Raw genomic sequence first — 17,843 nt, forward strand, 5'->3', positions numbered from 1 at the left:
AACGCTTATTTAAGTTCTTAATTAAATAATTGTCCGGTCATTAATTATTATAGTACTTGGCGCCAAATCCAAATCTGGAATCATAGTCCACACAAAGACACACCAAAAATCACATTATTGGTATCGTTTGATTTAATTGTTGATTTCTAAATATTCAAAGTCTTAAAGTATTAGTTTGTATATATATAACTGATATTTAGCTGTGGAGTAGAATTGTAGGACATATATAAAGTCTTTACTGTTAATCAATGTTATAGTTACTTTTTTTTCTTCTAAGAAATTAAAGGCCTCTTCAGTGTCAATATAAATGATAATATTGATGGTTTGATTTAATATAATAAATTCATAAAAGCTTATTCATTTGACCTACTGCAATTGGATTTGAAAAGATAAAATAGGGAAAAAAAAAAGGTATGCAACAGCAAGAAAATGGCTCTGTCCTTTTTATTCTTCCAGTACTGCGTGCACCTGGCTTCATTCAACTTCATGTTTCTCATCCTGAAAAAAGGTCAAAGAAATAGAGATAAATTTAATTATATCAATACTTTGATACAAAAAAAAAACGAAAACAATTTTGTCCTTTCTCAATTATTAGTAAAGATTTTATTGTCTTTTCTTTTTGTTTCTGAATCTGGCTTTAAATCTATGAGAAATGAGGTCACTGTTCACTGATAATGAAACTATGGCTCTGCAGTATGTATGAATAAATTAAAGGCTACAATATTTGTGGCTTCAGAATAAGATAAAGAGTCAAATGGTTAGATAGGCTTTTTCATAGAATATAAGACTCCAATTTTCTTGTTTTAATTTCAAAAAATATTTATTGTATATCTTTTGCATTCTCTAAAATTACATTTAAACTCCGATCACTTAAATTTAAAAAAAAAAAAAAACTTTAAAACTTCTTTTCTTCTTTTCTTCTTTTTTTTTTTCTTTTGGAAAATTTTCTTTTAAGAGTAGTAAACAAACACAAATGGATGGAACTGTTACAACAAGCTTAATCTTTTGAAAAATGAAAAGAGAAAAAAAGAAAAAAAATGGTTTATCTAGTAATGTTTAAGTTTCTTATTTCTCATATATTGTTTCTTGTTTTCTCAGCATAAGTGAGTTTTTAAATCTTTAAATAACAAAATGAGTAAAAAGTTTTGATAATTATTATTGAGATAAACTCACATTCACAAAACTATTAATATATATATATATATATATATATATATATATATATTTATGTTTTTTAAATATTTATTAAATTTTCTATACGTACAATATAAAAAACGTTTCATCAAAAATTACGTAAAAAATTATTATGAAGTGGAGACGAAATAAAATTAAATTACCTCCATCTTTTGATCATATGTTAGTAGCACTTAATTGCCTCTTGAGGTTCTATAAGGAAAAGGAACTTTGCCAGACTCAATATGCTTAACATCCTCCAAAAGAAGTTGGTAATGCCTTTTGACTTCCTCTTCAGTTTTTCCACCAATGGCTTTTGCAACATTCAACCATCTATCGGGTGTGTCTTTATCATACATTGCCAAAGCTTTCTCAAATGCCTTGTTTTGCTTTGCAGTCCATACACCTGACCCATGAGCTGACATTGAAGCCATACTTTTATTTTCTTAAATGTATATTTCTAACTTTAATTGGGTTTGAAATAATGGAGAGAGAAAAACTTTTTTTTTTTTTTTTTTAAAAAAAAGAATGAGTTAGAATAAAAAGAATTCAACGTTTGTGTTTAAAGGAAAAAGGATATGAATGGGATTTGTGGAAAAGAGGAGACATATTTGCTGGTATTTATAAGAGGAAGTCTAGAGGGGTAACAAACCACAAGTTGGGGGCCAAAGGGGGAGATCTTTTGTATTGTTGTTTGAAAGGGAATTTTAATGATTTGTATTCTGACTCACCACAAGATGTAGTGAGGACAAAAGATATAGATGGAAATGGGGAATCAGTTTTTTCTTTTTTAGTGTTTTTCCCTATTTCTTCCTTTACAATAAATATGAAGCAAACTTTTTGTAACCCAACTCCTTATGCTGAGTCGAAGTCATTACTAAATGTAGAACAAGTGGTTTAAGTCATAAAATTTAGTAAAGACGAATAAAATTTGAGAAATTTATTTATCAAAATCCAATCAAGTAATATGCAAAAATAAAATTTCATTCTAAAGTCCTACTCGGGCCCTATCTACTTTTTTTTAAAAAAAATAGTAAATAGTGAAGAAGACTAAAACTCAGGTACTAACGTAAAAAACAAGAATAAGAGGAAGCAGAAATCCCTATGGCTCACCACGGTCACTTCTGGTCGCTCGCCAGCTTGCCCTTGCCCTTGCCTCGGCCTCTACCTGAAAAACATGACATGAAGAGAGTGAGTATAAAATACTCAGTAAGGGACCCACTACTAGTCCCACTAGGTGCCTGTTAGCTTCCTATCAAAGTCCTATAACTGGTACCCAATCTTTGGCACGTTCTCGAACACGTACAACATGCACTCCCGTAGGAACGCAAATCTGGTCTTCGGTGTCCCGGGGGACACCTAGGACAATCGGGATGCGAGGACCCCGTCGAGTCACTCGAGTCATATCTATATCCATGCTAGACTGGTGTCCCGTCGAACCATACAGTCCTAAATAGGTGGTGATCCTGAAGGACACCCATGCAGGTACGACTCTAATAGGCTAAGCTAACAAGTACCCTAACCATAGCATACATACACATAGCATCATCATATAATCATAACAGATTAATCATCATCTCACTCTCCATCTCAACAACCGTCATACAGTCATAACAGTTCTCGTCATCACAATATTATGCCATAATATAACCATATCATCAATTGCATCATGCTATCATCAATTTCATGCATCATACAGTCTAGTCCTCAACATGCACGACTGGAGCTAGTAGTAGAAATCTCTTACCTGGAGATTTACTTGGCGAGTCCTAACCGCAAGACAAGTGTGTTTTCCAAGCAACGAGCTCCTAACTGTTTAATACGCCAAAAATTCATAATTAAGTCACCAACGACTAACGGCTCAAAACTCAGTTGAAATGACTTACCCTAGAAAGAGGTTGCAATGCTTGAGCCCCTACCGAAGAAATCCCACGCTGCAGCAGTTACTTGGTCCAAGACGTCCCTTAAGGAAGATAATTTAATTTAATTCCAAATCAAATTATTTAGTGTCCAAAAACATTGAGTCTTACTGGGTAATGCCAAAATAATTAATTAATTTACCAAAAATTTGATGGAAGGAGCCAAACTAGGCTTGGCGGCTCGACTGGAAAGAACAGGGACCGACTCGGCTTGAAGGTTGGGGATCGGCTCGGCTCGCGGCGCAGACAGGCGCGGCTCGTGGTCCAGACAGGCGCGAGTCGTGGCATGGGATGGGCGCGTGCGGGCTCGGCTTACGGCTCGGAGCGGCGTGCACGGGCGTGGAGTGGTTTCAGGTTCGGGCGAGTGGCGCGGGTCGGTTTCGGGTTCGGGCGTCGGCCGAAACGCGGGTTCGACTTCGGACGCCGGAGCTACGCGCGTACGGCTCGAAGTGCGGACGTCGACGAGGCGGACGCGGCTGGCTGGCAGACGCGGCTTCGACTGCTCAGCGTTGGATCGAAGCGACACGACGCGGCTTCGGCTGCTCTGCCTCGGATCGAAGCGGCGCGACGCAGCTTCGGCTGCTCTGACTCGGATCGAAGCGGCGCGGCGAAGCTTCGGCTTGCAGACGCGAAAGGTGACGCGGGTGGTTTGGCTTTGGGTGACGGTTGCGAGAGACGGGCTGTGCGGCGGACGCTCGGCGTGCGCAGATCGGCTTGGACGGATCTCCGACGCGGCTGGGAGGATGGCGTCGGCTCGGTGGCGTGCGGCGGTCGATCGGCGGCGGCGAGGAGGGTGGCGGCGGCTAGGGTGGAGAAAAAATTTGGGCTAGGGTTTTCTTGGGAAGGTGATGAATTACACGCCTCCCAATGCCCCTTTTTAAAAGAAACAATAAATAAAAAATAACAATTACAACTTCCTTTTCTCCTTTTTTTTTCTACTTTAATCCAATAACAACCATCCACTCTCTCTTCATTAAACCCAACAATTTACCCTTTCCAAGACATTAATTAATTTTATTACCTTCACAATTAATTATTTTATTTTATCCTTAAACTTCAATAATTAAATAATCAACCAAAGTAACTCTTTAACCTTAATTAAGTATAAGGTCAAAAATAATCCAATTCCATAACAATTTCGAATTTACAAATTTACTCTTGCGATGAACAAATGAAAACCCTAATCTGTTGGGGCATTACACTTTTAACCAAATGAGTTTTGGCAATGAAGTTAACAAAATGAGTTTTAGCATTGTACTTCATTGAGAATACAGGGAAGTGAATGGTTATCATTGTATTTTTACTAGGTTAATTTACACATTTATAGTATATTTTTCTTATCATGCATGAGTTTTTCATCACAAAAACAACCCACAATGACAATAATAGTCTATCTATTCTGTTAAAATATCTTCAAATATATGATATAGAAGTTCAAATAATCTAGTATCGAGTCTCAATATATTTTTTTTTTACAATTTTAGTTTTAGGATTTAGAAGAATTATATTATGTGCGCTTGATAAACGCCTAACAGTAGAGGCACCTCTTGATATTTAATATTTTTCCCTCAAATAATAAATTGTTCTCTCTCTTTCCCGTGGAGATGAACCTAACACACGCTAGTTAGTCCATAGTAAATCTCTATTACTTACATTTTCTATTTGTTGTGTCCACGATTGCTAATTCTTAACATATCTTGTTCAAGTAAGGTTATACTACCCAATTGTATCATTTTCTAACAAATTTCTTAACATATCTTGATTTTCCAAAATGACATTCTTTAACACATGGTACCTCAAGATGGTGCCTTTTTAATTTGGTTTCATTTTTCTTGGATTAGACCCCATTATTTACTCCAAATACTCATTTAGGTTTCATGGCTTTGATGCCATATTAAATAACATGTAAAATTTTATCTCAAAACTAATTAATAAATAGAAGAGTAAATAATTTTTTATGTTTACAATTGTTTGGTTTCTTGATTTTTTCTTCTTTAACATCCATCCAAGTAACCTTACAATGTTATTTTGAAGAAACACATAATAATAATTAGAAATTAAAATATATTAAATATAATTGTTGGATGCATATAGGGAATAAAAGATTGACAAAGCACAAAAGAAAAGAAAAAGAAAAAAAGAAAAGAGGGTCCAATCAAAAAGGTAATTTTATAATTATTAAGAAGAATGTCAAAGGGAGAATGAGATACTTGAAAAAGGGTTGGTATTGTAATATAATTAGTTCATACAAAACCTAAAGATAAATTAAGATATGAATGAAGTTATAGAGTCACATGAGAATATATAAATAAACTTTTTCCTTTCTTATAAAGTAAACTAGCAAGCTGTGAAATATTAAAAACAATATATAGTTTCCTCATAAAGGTTTGATACTTTATTGAATTTTCGGGAATATATATATAATTTATTGATTTATATTGCGCACTTTTTGAGTTGTATATATGATTGAGGGAATTTAATATCATACTCACACTATATTCTCTTACCTTGAAAACAAAAGGAAACAATTCCATGAGGTGTAGGGTAGTGATCTAAATATCTTTTGGAATATGAAATAGGCCTTAGGGGGAAATAAAGGCACAAGAATCGCGAAAGCAAGGTTGTCCTACTATTTTACTCTTCCAACTTGCCTAAGGACACTCCCAACCCTTCAACGGAATATCTTGGTCACACTTGAGTTTATTCTATACATTTCAACATTGATTCCATGTTTGTTTTGTGCACATATTTAGTATTGAACACTCATGTTTACCCTTGCGGTGAATAACTATCAAAATATATATGTAAAAGAAAGTACATTTCTGGTCCATGAACATCAGAAGAAAAGACTATTCCAATGCCAATTCTAAAATTCAAAAGTGTGTAATTCTGCTAACGTTTTTTATTCGTGTGTGCTAGGACAACGAATGCTTCAAATATTAATTCCATATAATTATATAGTATTGTCCACCTTAGATATAAACCCTACAAAATTTACTTTTGATACAATCTTTAAAGATTCTCATACCAATGGATCAAAATGTTCTTTCCTCGTTTAATATATGTATAATCATCCTTTTTATTTAATTGATGATTAGGAGATTTTGACCGCATTCCTGACGGTGTGGAAAGAATCTTCTCCAAGTGTTGTCAAAGGTGTTGTTGGAAGAAGTGGGCTTCTCTCATCATTTTGAGAAAATTTTGTTGAGATGGGGCTCTTTTCATCTGTCCTATATGCCACGATGTTGACGCATAAATTTCGTCGGCATGTATATCTCTCTACTCCAATATATATTTCAGATCTCTCTACTAACCTTTTTTCTTTTTTTTTTTTAATTATATAAGTGATTCGAAGAATTGAATGGCACACAAAAGTTAAATACATTTTTCTCACTGAACTTGTAGGAAAGATAATTTATTCCTTAAATTTTAGTTAGTGATGGTATTGTCTTTAAAACTTTAATATTTTGTAACAATTAAGTTGTTTGAACTTTGATAAATAAGTAGTTGTCTTTCAAATTTATAACTATTTGGTTTCTATTTTCAAAAGTTTTTATTGAAAATAAATGTAAATTTTTATTTTATAACGACTAATTCGTTATAACTTTATCAATCTGAATGACAAAGAAATTTCATTAAATTAAAGCTTAATAATATTTTTTATAATAATAAGGACTAAATTGTTACATATCGTAAAATTTGACTAAATTATTACTTACTAAAGTTTTAAAACTAAATTTTTTATTTGTTAAAGTTGGAGGACTATTTAATATTCATAAATTTAAAAGCGTAAAGATTAATCAAATAGTTACACACTAAAGTTAAAAAACTAATTAAGTTATCTTTGTGATAAGCATATGAATGAGAAGTGTTTTCTAAGTTTTGAAAAAATGTATAAATCCAGAAAAACCAACTGTATGTTCTTCTATTTAATCATAAGAAAACAATGCGATTTCTTGATGTATGAGTTTGGAAGATTATAGCAAAGTCTATCGGTGGTAGATTCTTATAAGTCTGTATTAATGATAGACAAATATTTTACAACTTGGTTTATTAATAATAGACTTGTATCATTGATAAACTTTGAGAATTTTGGTATATTTGTACAATTTTAAAAGGGACGTTTGCAGAAATAGCAAAAACTTTTATGGTAATATGACTCATGTTACTGCATTTTCTAAATTGCAAAAGTAGCAAATTTAAATGTGGATAACCTTCTGATAGTTATTATCAAGTCCTCTGATAGTCGTTTGATAGTCATTATCAAGTCATCTGATAGCCGTCTGATATATCTAATTACTTGTCATATTTACAAAATGCAAAGAAGAGGTGTTATACATTATTATTTTTTCTTTTTTTTTTTTTTTTATCTGATGCAATTTTCCTTTTGAAAATGTTACCGTATATGCTAATATTTTGAATATAATCCCATATTTGCCACCAACCAAATTAATACAAATGGTTTTAATTCATTTGATAGAACTTGTTAGCCTAACAATCTAGCTACTTACTAAACAAATAAAAGAAAAAATAGTAATCTAAAACCTTAGAAGTGAATCCAAATTAGAATATGAAATAAATCTAGCTAATTCAAAAACATAATCAAATCCATAAGCTAGTAGCTAGATCTTAATTAATTACAATATCATTTTATAATCAAGACTACTGTTATACTAACCAATAAATTTTAGATTCAAACCCTCTCCAATGTTTCTTCAATATACTAAATATGTTGAAACAAAATTTATGGATTCGATGTTGAAGTGAATCCTTCTTTTTCTTCCGGTAGAAGAATAAAGTCAAGTGCGACAAGCCTTGCTGTAGCCCAAGTGGTTGCCTAAGATCCTGATGCCTTTGTTCCCCTAGGCTTGCCTATATATTCCAACATGAGTATATATTTAGGATTCGAAAAATAAAGATATAGAATGAAAAGATTAGTACAAGGAACAAAACAACTAGTTTTATATTTGATAATTATTTGATTTTCTTAGAAAAAAGTATAGAAATAATAAATACTAGAAGAAATACTGCAACAACACAACTAACTAGATCGACACATCGATAATGCTTTCAATATGTCCAAATAAATTAAATTAATGTACGAGAGAGGTGGAGTACATACCAATATATATACATACAGACATACAATGTAATCATTTACTATCATCATAAATTGTCAATCAAGAAATGAAATTTATATTACGCCAAGATTACCAAATAAAAGAAAAAAATGGCCCAAAAAGTTTAAAGCGCGATTTTTATTTTTTTTTTAATAGGTTTCCCCTAGCTCTGGTTTCCCTTTTACCCAAAATTTACAAAATTAACTCTTTTTTCTTTTAGACTTTCATTATCCCCTATGCTACGTTTTTACTCCATCTCCATTCTAAATTGTAGAGAGGGATGGGTGGCAATGCTAAACGGTAACACTATAAGAAATTATGTATTTTTTGACGTACAATATGGATGCCGAGATAAGTGATGTTTTTTTTTTTTTTGAAAGGATACTAGTGAAGGGAGCTAGAGAAGAGCTGCCCTATCACAAATTTTATTACCAAAAGGAGTTGCAAAGGTTCTTTTACATAGGTACATTACAGAAAGCATTAATGTTTAATGCTATTGAAGCTTGACTGTAATTTTTGAAACTTTTGCTTTTTGAGGACCAACTTCCAGTAAGGGTGCAAATATCTTCCCAAGAGTTTTGATAGGTTGAGACTTTTTCTGAGAAGATAAGATTGTTTCTCCCTATCCAAATTGTCCATAAGGTAGCTATGGCTGCATTGAAGCTGATGATGTTCTTAGCACTACTGCCTGTTAACCTGCATAGGCTTAGGCAGAGGTCTTTTACATTTGTGCTGGTCATAGGAATGCCTGTTTCAGAGCTCCAAAGATTCCAAAGCCTATGAGCTTTAGGACAGAGGATGAACAAGTGGTTCATGTCTTCGTTTGAGGATCGACAGGAGATGCACCAGTTTGGGTTGAGGCACATGCTTGGGTTCCTCTTTTGGATATTATACATAGTATTGAGCTTCTGGTGAATCATGGTCCAAATGAAGAATTTACATTTTTGTGGAATGTGTGACCTCCAGAGATGTTTGAGTTCATTTTCCCAGTTTGTCTCCCTTGGAATTGAGGTTTCCTTGAAAGCGAGCTCTTTTCCTGATACCACCGTGTAACCGTTGCTATCGCTTGGTCTCCAAGAAGGCTTACTTGTCCCTCTGTTGCTGTGAATCTGAGGCAAGCTAATTTTGATGGATTCCCAGGTTTGTTTTTCCCTATCATTTAATGGTCTCCTTGGGTTAATGTTCCATCCATCAGTGCTTCGGTCCCAAACTTCCTTAACAGTGGCTGTTTGTAGATTCGAAAGAGCATATAGTCTAGGAATTTGGTGGGAGAGAGAGGAATATTGTTTCGCCAGTTGCTGTGCCAAAAGGATAGGGAGGAGCCATCGTTGGGAATCCAGTTGATTTTTGATTCAAACCAGTCCTTCCATTTTTTGATGGCATTCCAAGGCGACTTTGCACTGCAATTTCTACCTTCTACCGGTAGCTCCCTTCTGTCGAGATAAGTGATGTTGGAAGAAAAAGCTTCTCCCAACGTCGTAGAATTAAGCTCCATTGAAAAAGGTTGACAATCCCGACGCGACATAATACAATGTCGGGATAAGGTAGTTTAATAAAAAAGTTACAAACTTCTTCTAACGTTGTTATGCATGGCATCGAGGTTGATGCGGGAACTCTCAATGCACCCCGACTAACGTCGGGAGTTCCCCTTTAAAAAACCCATTTTTCAGATCTATACCAGCCGAAAACGAGAGAGAGGAAGAGATTTCGGAATCCCGTCGCCGTCTACCATCTAGTCTTCGCCATCTGGTCTTCACCTTCGCCTGCCGCTAGGGGTGAGCATGGTGGGCCGAAAAAACGAAACGAGCGATTGAAATCGAATGAACCGAAGTTGGACGGTCAGAATAGTAAAATTGGCGATCGATTTTCGGTTCTAGAAACTCAAAAATCGAGATGTCGGTCGGTCGTTCGGTTTGAACTGAACCATGTAATTTTTTTTAAAATAATATATATAGTATATTATATAATTATAAGTTTAGGTTTAAAAAGAGAAATAAAATAAAATAATGCAATTCTTAATTTTTAAAATCGTTTATCAAAAAAAATTTTGCTCCAACCATAAACCACATAATATTTGTAAAAAGAAATTCAAAGAACAAAGAATAAAAGAAATTGAATCTATATATTTCACATTTAAAAAAACAAAGGAAAAAAGAAAGGGAGGAAAAGAAAAAAAGAAAAGGAAAAGAAAAAAAAGTAAGAAACATAGAAGGAGGAGAGAAGAAGAAGGAAAGGAAAGGAAAGGGAGAAGAAGGAAAGGAAAGGAAAGGGAGAAGAAGAAGAAGAAGAAAAAGAAAAAACCCGACAATACTGACCGAACCCATCGACGGTTGGACCGGTTAGTTTTCTTGGAACCGGCGGCTGAAGCCGGTTTTCCAACTTTCGTGCCGACAAGGTGTCGGTTCAAGGGTAGTTTGGTCGGAAAGCGTTATCGATTTTTTAGTAAAATTCCTGCCGCACCTCACTGCCGGTAAGCCATTATTATTCCTTTTCTTTTTTTTCTTTATTTTGCTTTAGGGATTATAAATATTATTAAATTTGTGATTGTTTTTCTATTTTTTTTATTGTCAACAGCCTTTTGATGTGTTATTCTACTTGTTGCTATTGTCAACTTTTTTTTTTTCACTTGTCGCTGCCCTATTATACCACCCCTGTTAGCCGTCATCGACGTCTACCCTATCTTTTTGTTGTTTGAACTTATTTAGGTAATTTTTTTAAATTTTCCCTAAACTCTTTGATTTTGAAATTTCCCAAAAATTACATAGTTTTTAAGACTTTAAATTCTACTATAGAAATTGAATTACTTGACGTTTTTAAAAACACCAAGTAATTGATTGTCAAGTATAGTCAGATTACTTGACACTAAACAACCGTCAAGTATACCTCTAAAAATTTGGACACTCCTCTATAGTCAACCGATAATTAGTTTCTAAGTTTGATCCGCTCCTTGTTCATCGTCAATAATAAACGTTTTTGGTCAAACTTGTGAATTCAAAACAAGTAATTTTGCGTATTATTTAGTCAAATAGTTATGATTACTTATTAGAGACTCATGGATGCTTATAGAAATGAAAAAAAAAAAACTTATTAAAACCCAAATAAGTTTAACGAATAGATTGTACTTAACTGACACTATATATAAAGCTTAAACTCTTGAAAGTAGTTATACTTCGGGCAATCACTTTCTTAATCCAAGCTTAAAATAAGTCAAAACAACTTCAATCAGTGAAAGAGATTTTTGAGGTAAGGTGTCGTTATTGGTTTAAAGATACAAAAATAATGTGAATCAAAGAATTGATATTACTTGGGTACAAGAAAATACCACAACCTCGTATCCTTCGAAAAAAAGACCCAATCTTACGATATAAAAGAATTATTACAAAAAAAAATAGTAGAATAATATAAGAAAGAGAGTCAAAGCCACGAGGATTTCATGAATAGGTTACACACCAACTCAAGAAATAAAAAAAAAAGAAAAGAAAAAAAAAGAAAAACGAAATCTAAGAGTCAGACACTACTTTAAAATATTAATAGTTACAAATATGATATATGTGAAAGAAATTAAAGTTGACATACTAAATATATAACTGCAAACACAATTAATTTTGTGAACGACGTAAAATGTTGGGGTCAGGAATAAGCAAGCACCTCCAGAATTAGATACATCAAATATGAACAAATAAAAAATTTTATGTTTTTGAAAGATGGCTAAATCAAATATTTTCACAAAATGGTTTAAACAAATCAAATCTAATGTAAAAACCATCAATTCTCAAATATCAAAATAGGAGAAAAATTCAACTCTCTGTCTCTTGAATCCGTTAGATAGCAATCTCATAATAATGAATAAAAATACCTTGTATTTAACTAATTCGACTAATTTATCTATTGATTTTTTCGATAGGTCGTTTGAATCAACAATTGATATCCCACATCACACCTAATTAAAACAAATGATACAAAAATTATACATTATATTCAATCAATATGCTATACCTAGAATAGGGGCCAAACAGAAATATTTTTAAACTATGACATGTGCATGGTGTATATTTTGCAAAAAAAAAAAAAAAAAAATCTTATTAACCCATAGCGGTGGTCGGGGGAAGGAAAGAAATAGGGGGGAAAGGACCTCCATGGAGGAAGGATTAGGGGAAGGAAAGGGTTAAGGTTTTAATCCCTTCTTTTTCCTTCTCAATCAGTCTCATTCCTTCTCATTCTCCCTTCTCATTCCTTTCGCTTTTCGCCTCAGCCCCCAAAAATCCCACCACTATCCATCCTAACTCCCTGAAACTTCCCTTCCCTCTTTCTTTCTTCATTTTTCATACACCATCCCTCACAGTGATGATTTCAGCTTCCCCTTGTCATATTTTGCTCCATCTTTCACTAGTCGGAGGTTTGTTCCTTTTTCACCATTTTCAAATGCTACGTTTCCTCTTCTCCTTTCGATGGTTGGTTTCGTTTTTTTAGAACCCAACCTATTTTTTTCCTCCAAATGCAGATCTCGATCAGTGAAGTGTTTCGTTGATGGAAGCCTTCGAACGCGTTGCCTCCAAAACGCTTTGCCGTCTATCTTTTTTTGAGTTTTGTTGACCAACTTCAATTTCAATGATCAAAGCCTCCGAACCCTTACCGTAAAACATTTAGGTTCCTTGCATGGTTGCTTGAAAAGGTTTGCTCCATGGATAGCCCCTTCACGCGTGAACTTCTGCTTACCGCTTGCCTTTTCCATTACTGTTTGGGGTTCCCCATTACCGATAAAAATTGGTCTTACATGTCGTTCGATATTGTTTTGAGCTAAGCAAGGTAGGGAAGGAGGTGATGTAGATGTTCAATTTCCCTATTTTGTTTTGCAATTAGCGATGATGAGGTCTCCATTTTCATGATTTTTCTTATTCATGATCATATTTTATGCATTTAAACATATGTTTTTTTTAAATTTTTGTTAATCTATATATATCCGTTGCTGAAGATCCTCATTTTTCTACTTCTGTACATTTTGATGCTGTTGTCTATATCCGATTTGCATACCCATAGCTGATGCCATTTCTCCTACTCTTTGGTATACCATGAATACTTGTGTACTTTCCATTGCAGTATGTTTATTTTCTTTCCTTGAGCTTCTGAGGCTTCTGTCCTTTTTGTCCCTTCATCAATGTAAATACACACCATGTGCATTGTGGTAGGTCTGCTGCATTTTAACTTTAACCAACTTTTTTGGTTACCTAACTTTTCTTTTCCAATCTATTGTGTGTTGTCTTTTCCATTGTCATTAGTTCATGCTCAGATTTCTCGTGTAGGGGTCTTCAATGCATCATTACTTCTTCCATTTTCTGTCGATATATACTTGCTATGTCATTCTACTTTATGTGTGTTTCATCCTCGATTCATCTGCATAGGTTTCCCCTTTCTTTGGTATGTATATGCATCTACATGCTGTTTGTGTTCCATTGTGTGTTCATTTAGTCTCAACAGCCTACCTATATATGCATTTGTCATTCATTGAAGTTATGATCCATGCTATGGTACTTGTTCTTTATTTTCATGCCCTTTCATGTCACCATTTGCATACTACGGCCTTTTTTCCAATATTTTTGTTGTCCATCCACATGCCATTCATACCTTCTTTGAGGCCCGTGTTCCATTGTTGCTGTTCATTTCCTTGACTTTTATATCATCACATTTGAGGCTCATGTTCCATTGTTGTTGTTAATTTTTCATGTCTTTCATATCACCACATTTGCCAAAACCCTAGCTACTCCCTACAATTTTGCTATTCCTACCATTATTTTCAGAAAAACTCCATGCAGATGGCTGACTTGTGGCCAATAACGAGCCTTATGTCCAAACAATACTCACCATGAACTTACGAGGTTAATAACTCATTCATATTTCAATAATCAAAGTGGTGTAGTGGAAGCGTGGTGGGCCCATAACCCACAAGTCCCAAGATCAAAACTTGGCTCTTATATAGAAATAGATTTTTGTATGTTTTGTTCATCCTTAGAATTCATACAAATGTGTGTGGTTTTAAATCTAAGCATTTAAATTCTCAAGAGAGAACGACTCATTGGGCACTGTAGGGGCCGCTCGGCGTTTGCAAAAATAACAAAATATTTTATGATAATAGAGCCCATGTAGTAGCAAATTTAAAAGTGGATAGTTTTCCGTCTAATATATCTTGCAAAAATAGCAAAAGATTTTATGATAATAGAGCCCATGTAGTAGCAAATTTAAAAGTGTATAGTCTTCTGATAGTCGTCTAATATATCAAAAAACATTTATGATAATAGAGCTCATGTCACGCAAAAGTAGCAAATTTAAAAGTGGTTAGTCATTTGATAGTCTTATGATAGTCGTCTCATATATCTAATTACTTGTCATGTTTGCAATATGCAAAAAAGAGGTGCTATTACTGTTTTTTTGTTTAAATTTTGTTATCATCTGATGTAACATAGGGTGAAATGAAGAAATATAATATGAAAAGAGAATCGAATTCTATTTGTACTGTATCTGAGATGAATCTTGGCCATTCCCGCCTTTCAACTCCCCTAGACTAGACTTTTGGGTCTTATAAGTAACTAATTGAAACTTTCAAATATGTATAAAATAGGAATTGAACGCTAGGAGACAGAGTATGAACAAATAAAGAAGAAGAGGAAACAAAAGAAAATTCTTTTCTTTTACATATCTATATAATTCCTCATTTTAATATTTACTTTGAAGTGTCAGGTTACGATATATATTAAATAATGCTTTATTTTAATCAAAGTATGATGGTAGTATATTGGTTGCGCTCCTACTCTCACAACAAATATTTGAAAAGTTCACATATAGCCCCTAATCACCATGGTGCTATTGAGATTCACCGGCAAACAATACTTGTTATTATTAAACCTTTAGTTCTTCTACAAACGATTTTTTTTTTTTTTTTTTTAACACTACAAGTGAAAATATGGAAAGATCGAAACTTTAAACCTATAGAAAAAGTAGATACATGCACTCAAAATTTATGGACATGTATGTGTGCGTACACATGTATTCTTGGTAAATAATAATCTGAATATATGGATGGAACAACTAGTTGTATCTATAGTGTTAAAGACATTGAAGATGAGTTGTAGTTTTACCCCAAAAAAAAGAAAAATCCAAAAATTATTATTCTTTCAATATTGATACTTTTACAGTTAGATTAAAGGGGCATTACAAAGTACAATAGAGAGTAAATGATTCTTCCTCTTCCTTTATTCTTCCTTACTCTGATGAGCTGTCTCATTTTGTCTATTCATATGTTTCTCCCATTCTGAAGCAAAAAAATATATTCGGTTATGATATAATAATAACAACAATAATAAGTATATTTTGAATATATATATTCAGAGTAATTTTGAGCCTGAAAAAATAAATTTTAAATGTTTATACTTGCATCATTGTTATTTACCTAAAACCTCCGGTTAAGATATATCTGAAAATTATTTTACTTCATTTTATACTCTCCATTGGTTGTGACAAATGTACAAACTCAAAATTTGAAAGCATCCATAGTGTTTTAACTATTTTATTATAGTTCAAATGTTTTCATGTGTTTTTTTAACAAGATAGTAAAGGAGAGAGGATCGAGGATGCATCCAACCTCTTAACTAGATTGTTTAAATTTTGATGGACATGTATATAGATATGGTCAAATCTATTACAATTTTGTGGACCCATAAATTTACGTTTTTGAGCATAAAATAATATCAAAGTAAGATGTTTCCTATCTAAACTCTTTCATATTAGGTCAAATCATTAAAAAAAAAAAAAAACTCAATAATCTTGTATAATATTTCAAAAATATTTTTGAACTTTTAATCGTTGCAAATTTTCTACACTTTTGTAAAAAGAGTTAAAAAAACAACCTTACCGTTGATCTTGTCTGAAAACAGTTAATATTTTATTCAAAAAATGCCTTTAAAATAATTGTAGAAGTTTTTTTTTTTTTTTTTTGAATAAAAAAATCCATACAGAAAATATAAGAATAATATCCTTATATACTCTTAAAATATAAACAGAAATTGTTAATGTTGAAGGGTCATTTTAAAACATTTGAAAGTTGAAATGTATTTTTTAAAATAATAGATTAATCGTGTCTGTTCAAAGTAAATGGTAAGGATGTTTTTTAATTTTGATTTGAAAATTTAAGAGAGTATTTTTTGAACTTTTGAAAGTTCAATAGTATTTAATGTTGAGCCGAAGTATGCAAAGTTTAGAGATATATTTAATATAATTTAACCTTCAATATTAATCCCGAACAATAATCAAGAAGATCTATTCTGCATAATTAATATTAGTCCAAGTGATAAAAGATGTTAAAATATGAATAAGAAAAATTAAACGTATGGTAACCCATAAACGGAAGTTATTTGGATCAATATCGGTTTATTTAAGAGTGAAAAACATGAATTGTTTGAGTTAAACAGTGATTTTACATATAAATTACCTCGTGTCGTAAGCAGTCAGCGACTCGACCTCGTAGAGTTTCGATAGGGAAAAGGAATTTGACCATTCTCAATATGGTTAACATCCTCAAGAAGAAGTTGATAATGCCTCTTGACATCCTCTTCAGTTTTTCCACCAATGGCCTTTGCAACATTGAGCCATCTCTCAGGTGTGTCTTTGTCATAAATTGCCAAAGCTTTCTCAAAGGCTTTGTTTTCAATTGCAGTCCATTGAGTTGACCCATGAGCAGACATTGAAGCCATTTGGTTAATACTATATATGTTTTGGCAAAACAGAAAAAATAAACGTAAAAGAATATGATATGTGTGGCGAAGAACACAAAGGGTGAGTGTGGTATTTATAAGGAGTAAGGCTTGAAGGGTTTGTTCATTATATTGTGTCAATTTGGGGCAGTGGGGAAATCTTTTGAATTTGAAAGTGAATATTGATGATTTGTGTTCTTAGAAACCACAAGATGTTGTAAAGGACAAAAGACACCAAACAATTGGAGATGGAGAATCAGGACCTCCTAAAGAGCTAGTTTTTCTTTTGTACTTTTTGCTTTCACAAAGTGCAAATGGAACTTTCCAACAAATCAATTATTTGCATTTTGTTACTGGGTTTTCGTACAGAATATAAAACTTAACACATACATAATTAACTTTTAGGTTACGAAACAGTGCGAATTTCAAGTAACAATTTAGGTTCTAAATATTTGTTTATAATAAATTTAGTTTCTCTAATTTTTATTCGGTTAACAATTTAGTTCCTATAATCATTTAGATTATTTTGTATTTTAAAAGTTATAACAAAATTCTGATATATTGTTTATAGAGAAAATAAAATTATAATTATTCTAGGTCTCTTACGGACAATTTTGATGTCAATATTGTTTTTTTAATCCAAATATTTTTTTTTTGTAATTATTTATCAATTATTAATTTAACTTGGGGAAGGAGAAGAGGAAAACAATCATAAATGAATATTAGAGAGAATGAAAGGAAAACAAAAACGTGAAGACTACATTTAAAACAAAAACAATCACGAACGAATCTTAAAACTTGGTCAGAGTTTTTATTTTTACTTTAACCACCGTTTTCACGGCATCATGAGTAGCCAATTTTCGGCTACTTTCTTCTGGCCAACCTTCGAA

The 17,843-nt window shown here is 32.9% G+C and overlaps 1 protein-coding gene and 1 long non-coding RNA gene across 2 annotated transcripts; both read right to left on the reverse strand.

Moving 5' to 3' along the window:
* Nucleotides 1-304: 304 nt before the first annotated feature.
* Nucleotides 305-1,879, reverse strand: LOC103489576 (uncharacterized). The gene is made up of 2 exons (XR_007819140.1): nucleotides 1,338-1,879; nucleotides 305-498 (listed from the first exon to the last, which is right to left on the reverse strand). It is a non-coding gene; the product is annotated as an uncharacterized LOC103489576 (long non-coding RNA).
* Nucleotides 1,880-15,350: 13,471 nt separating this feature from the next.
* LOC103489577 (protein RADIALIS-like 1) lies at nucleotides 15,351-17,107 on the reverse strand. Its single transcript, XM_008448804.3, has 2 exons — nucleotides 16,692-17,107; nucleotides 15,351-15,515 (listed from the first exon to the last, which is right to left on the reverse strand). Exon 1 carries the CDS (start codon nucleotides 16,951-16,953, stop codon nucleotides 16,708-16,710), a length of 246 nt encoding a protein of 81 aa, XP_008447026.1. The 5' UTR covers nucleotides 16,954-17,107; the 3' UTR covers nucleotides 15,351-15,515; nucleotides 16,692-16,707.
* Nucleotides 17,108-17,843: the final 736 nt, after the last annotated feature.

The sequence above is a fragment of the Cucumis melo genome, chromosome 1, assembly GCF_025177605.1.
Source record: "Cucumis melo cultivar AY chromosome 1, USDA_Cmelo_AY_1.0, whole genome shotgun sequence".
NCBI lineage: Eukaryota > Viridiplantae > Streptophyta > Magnoliopsida > Cucurbitales > Cucurbitaceae > Cucumis > Cucumis melo.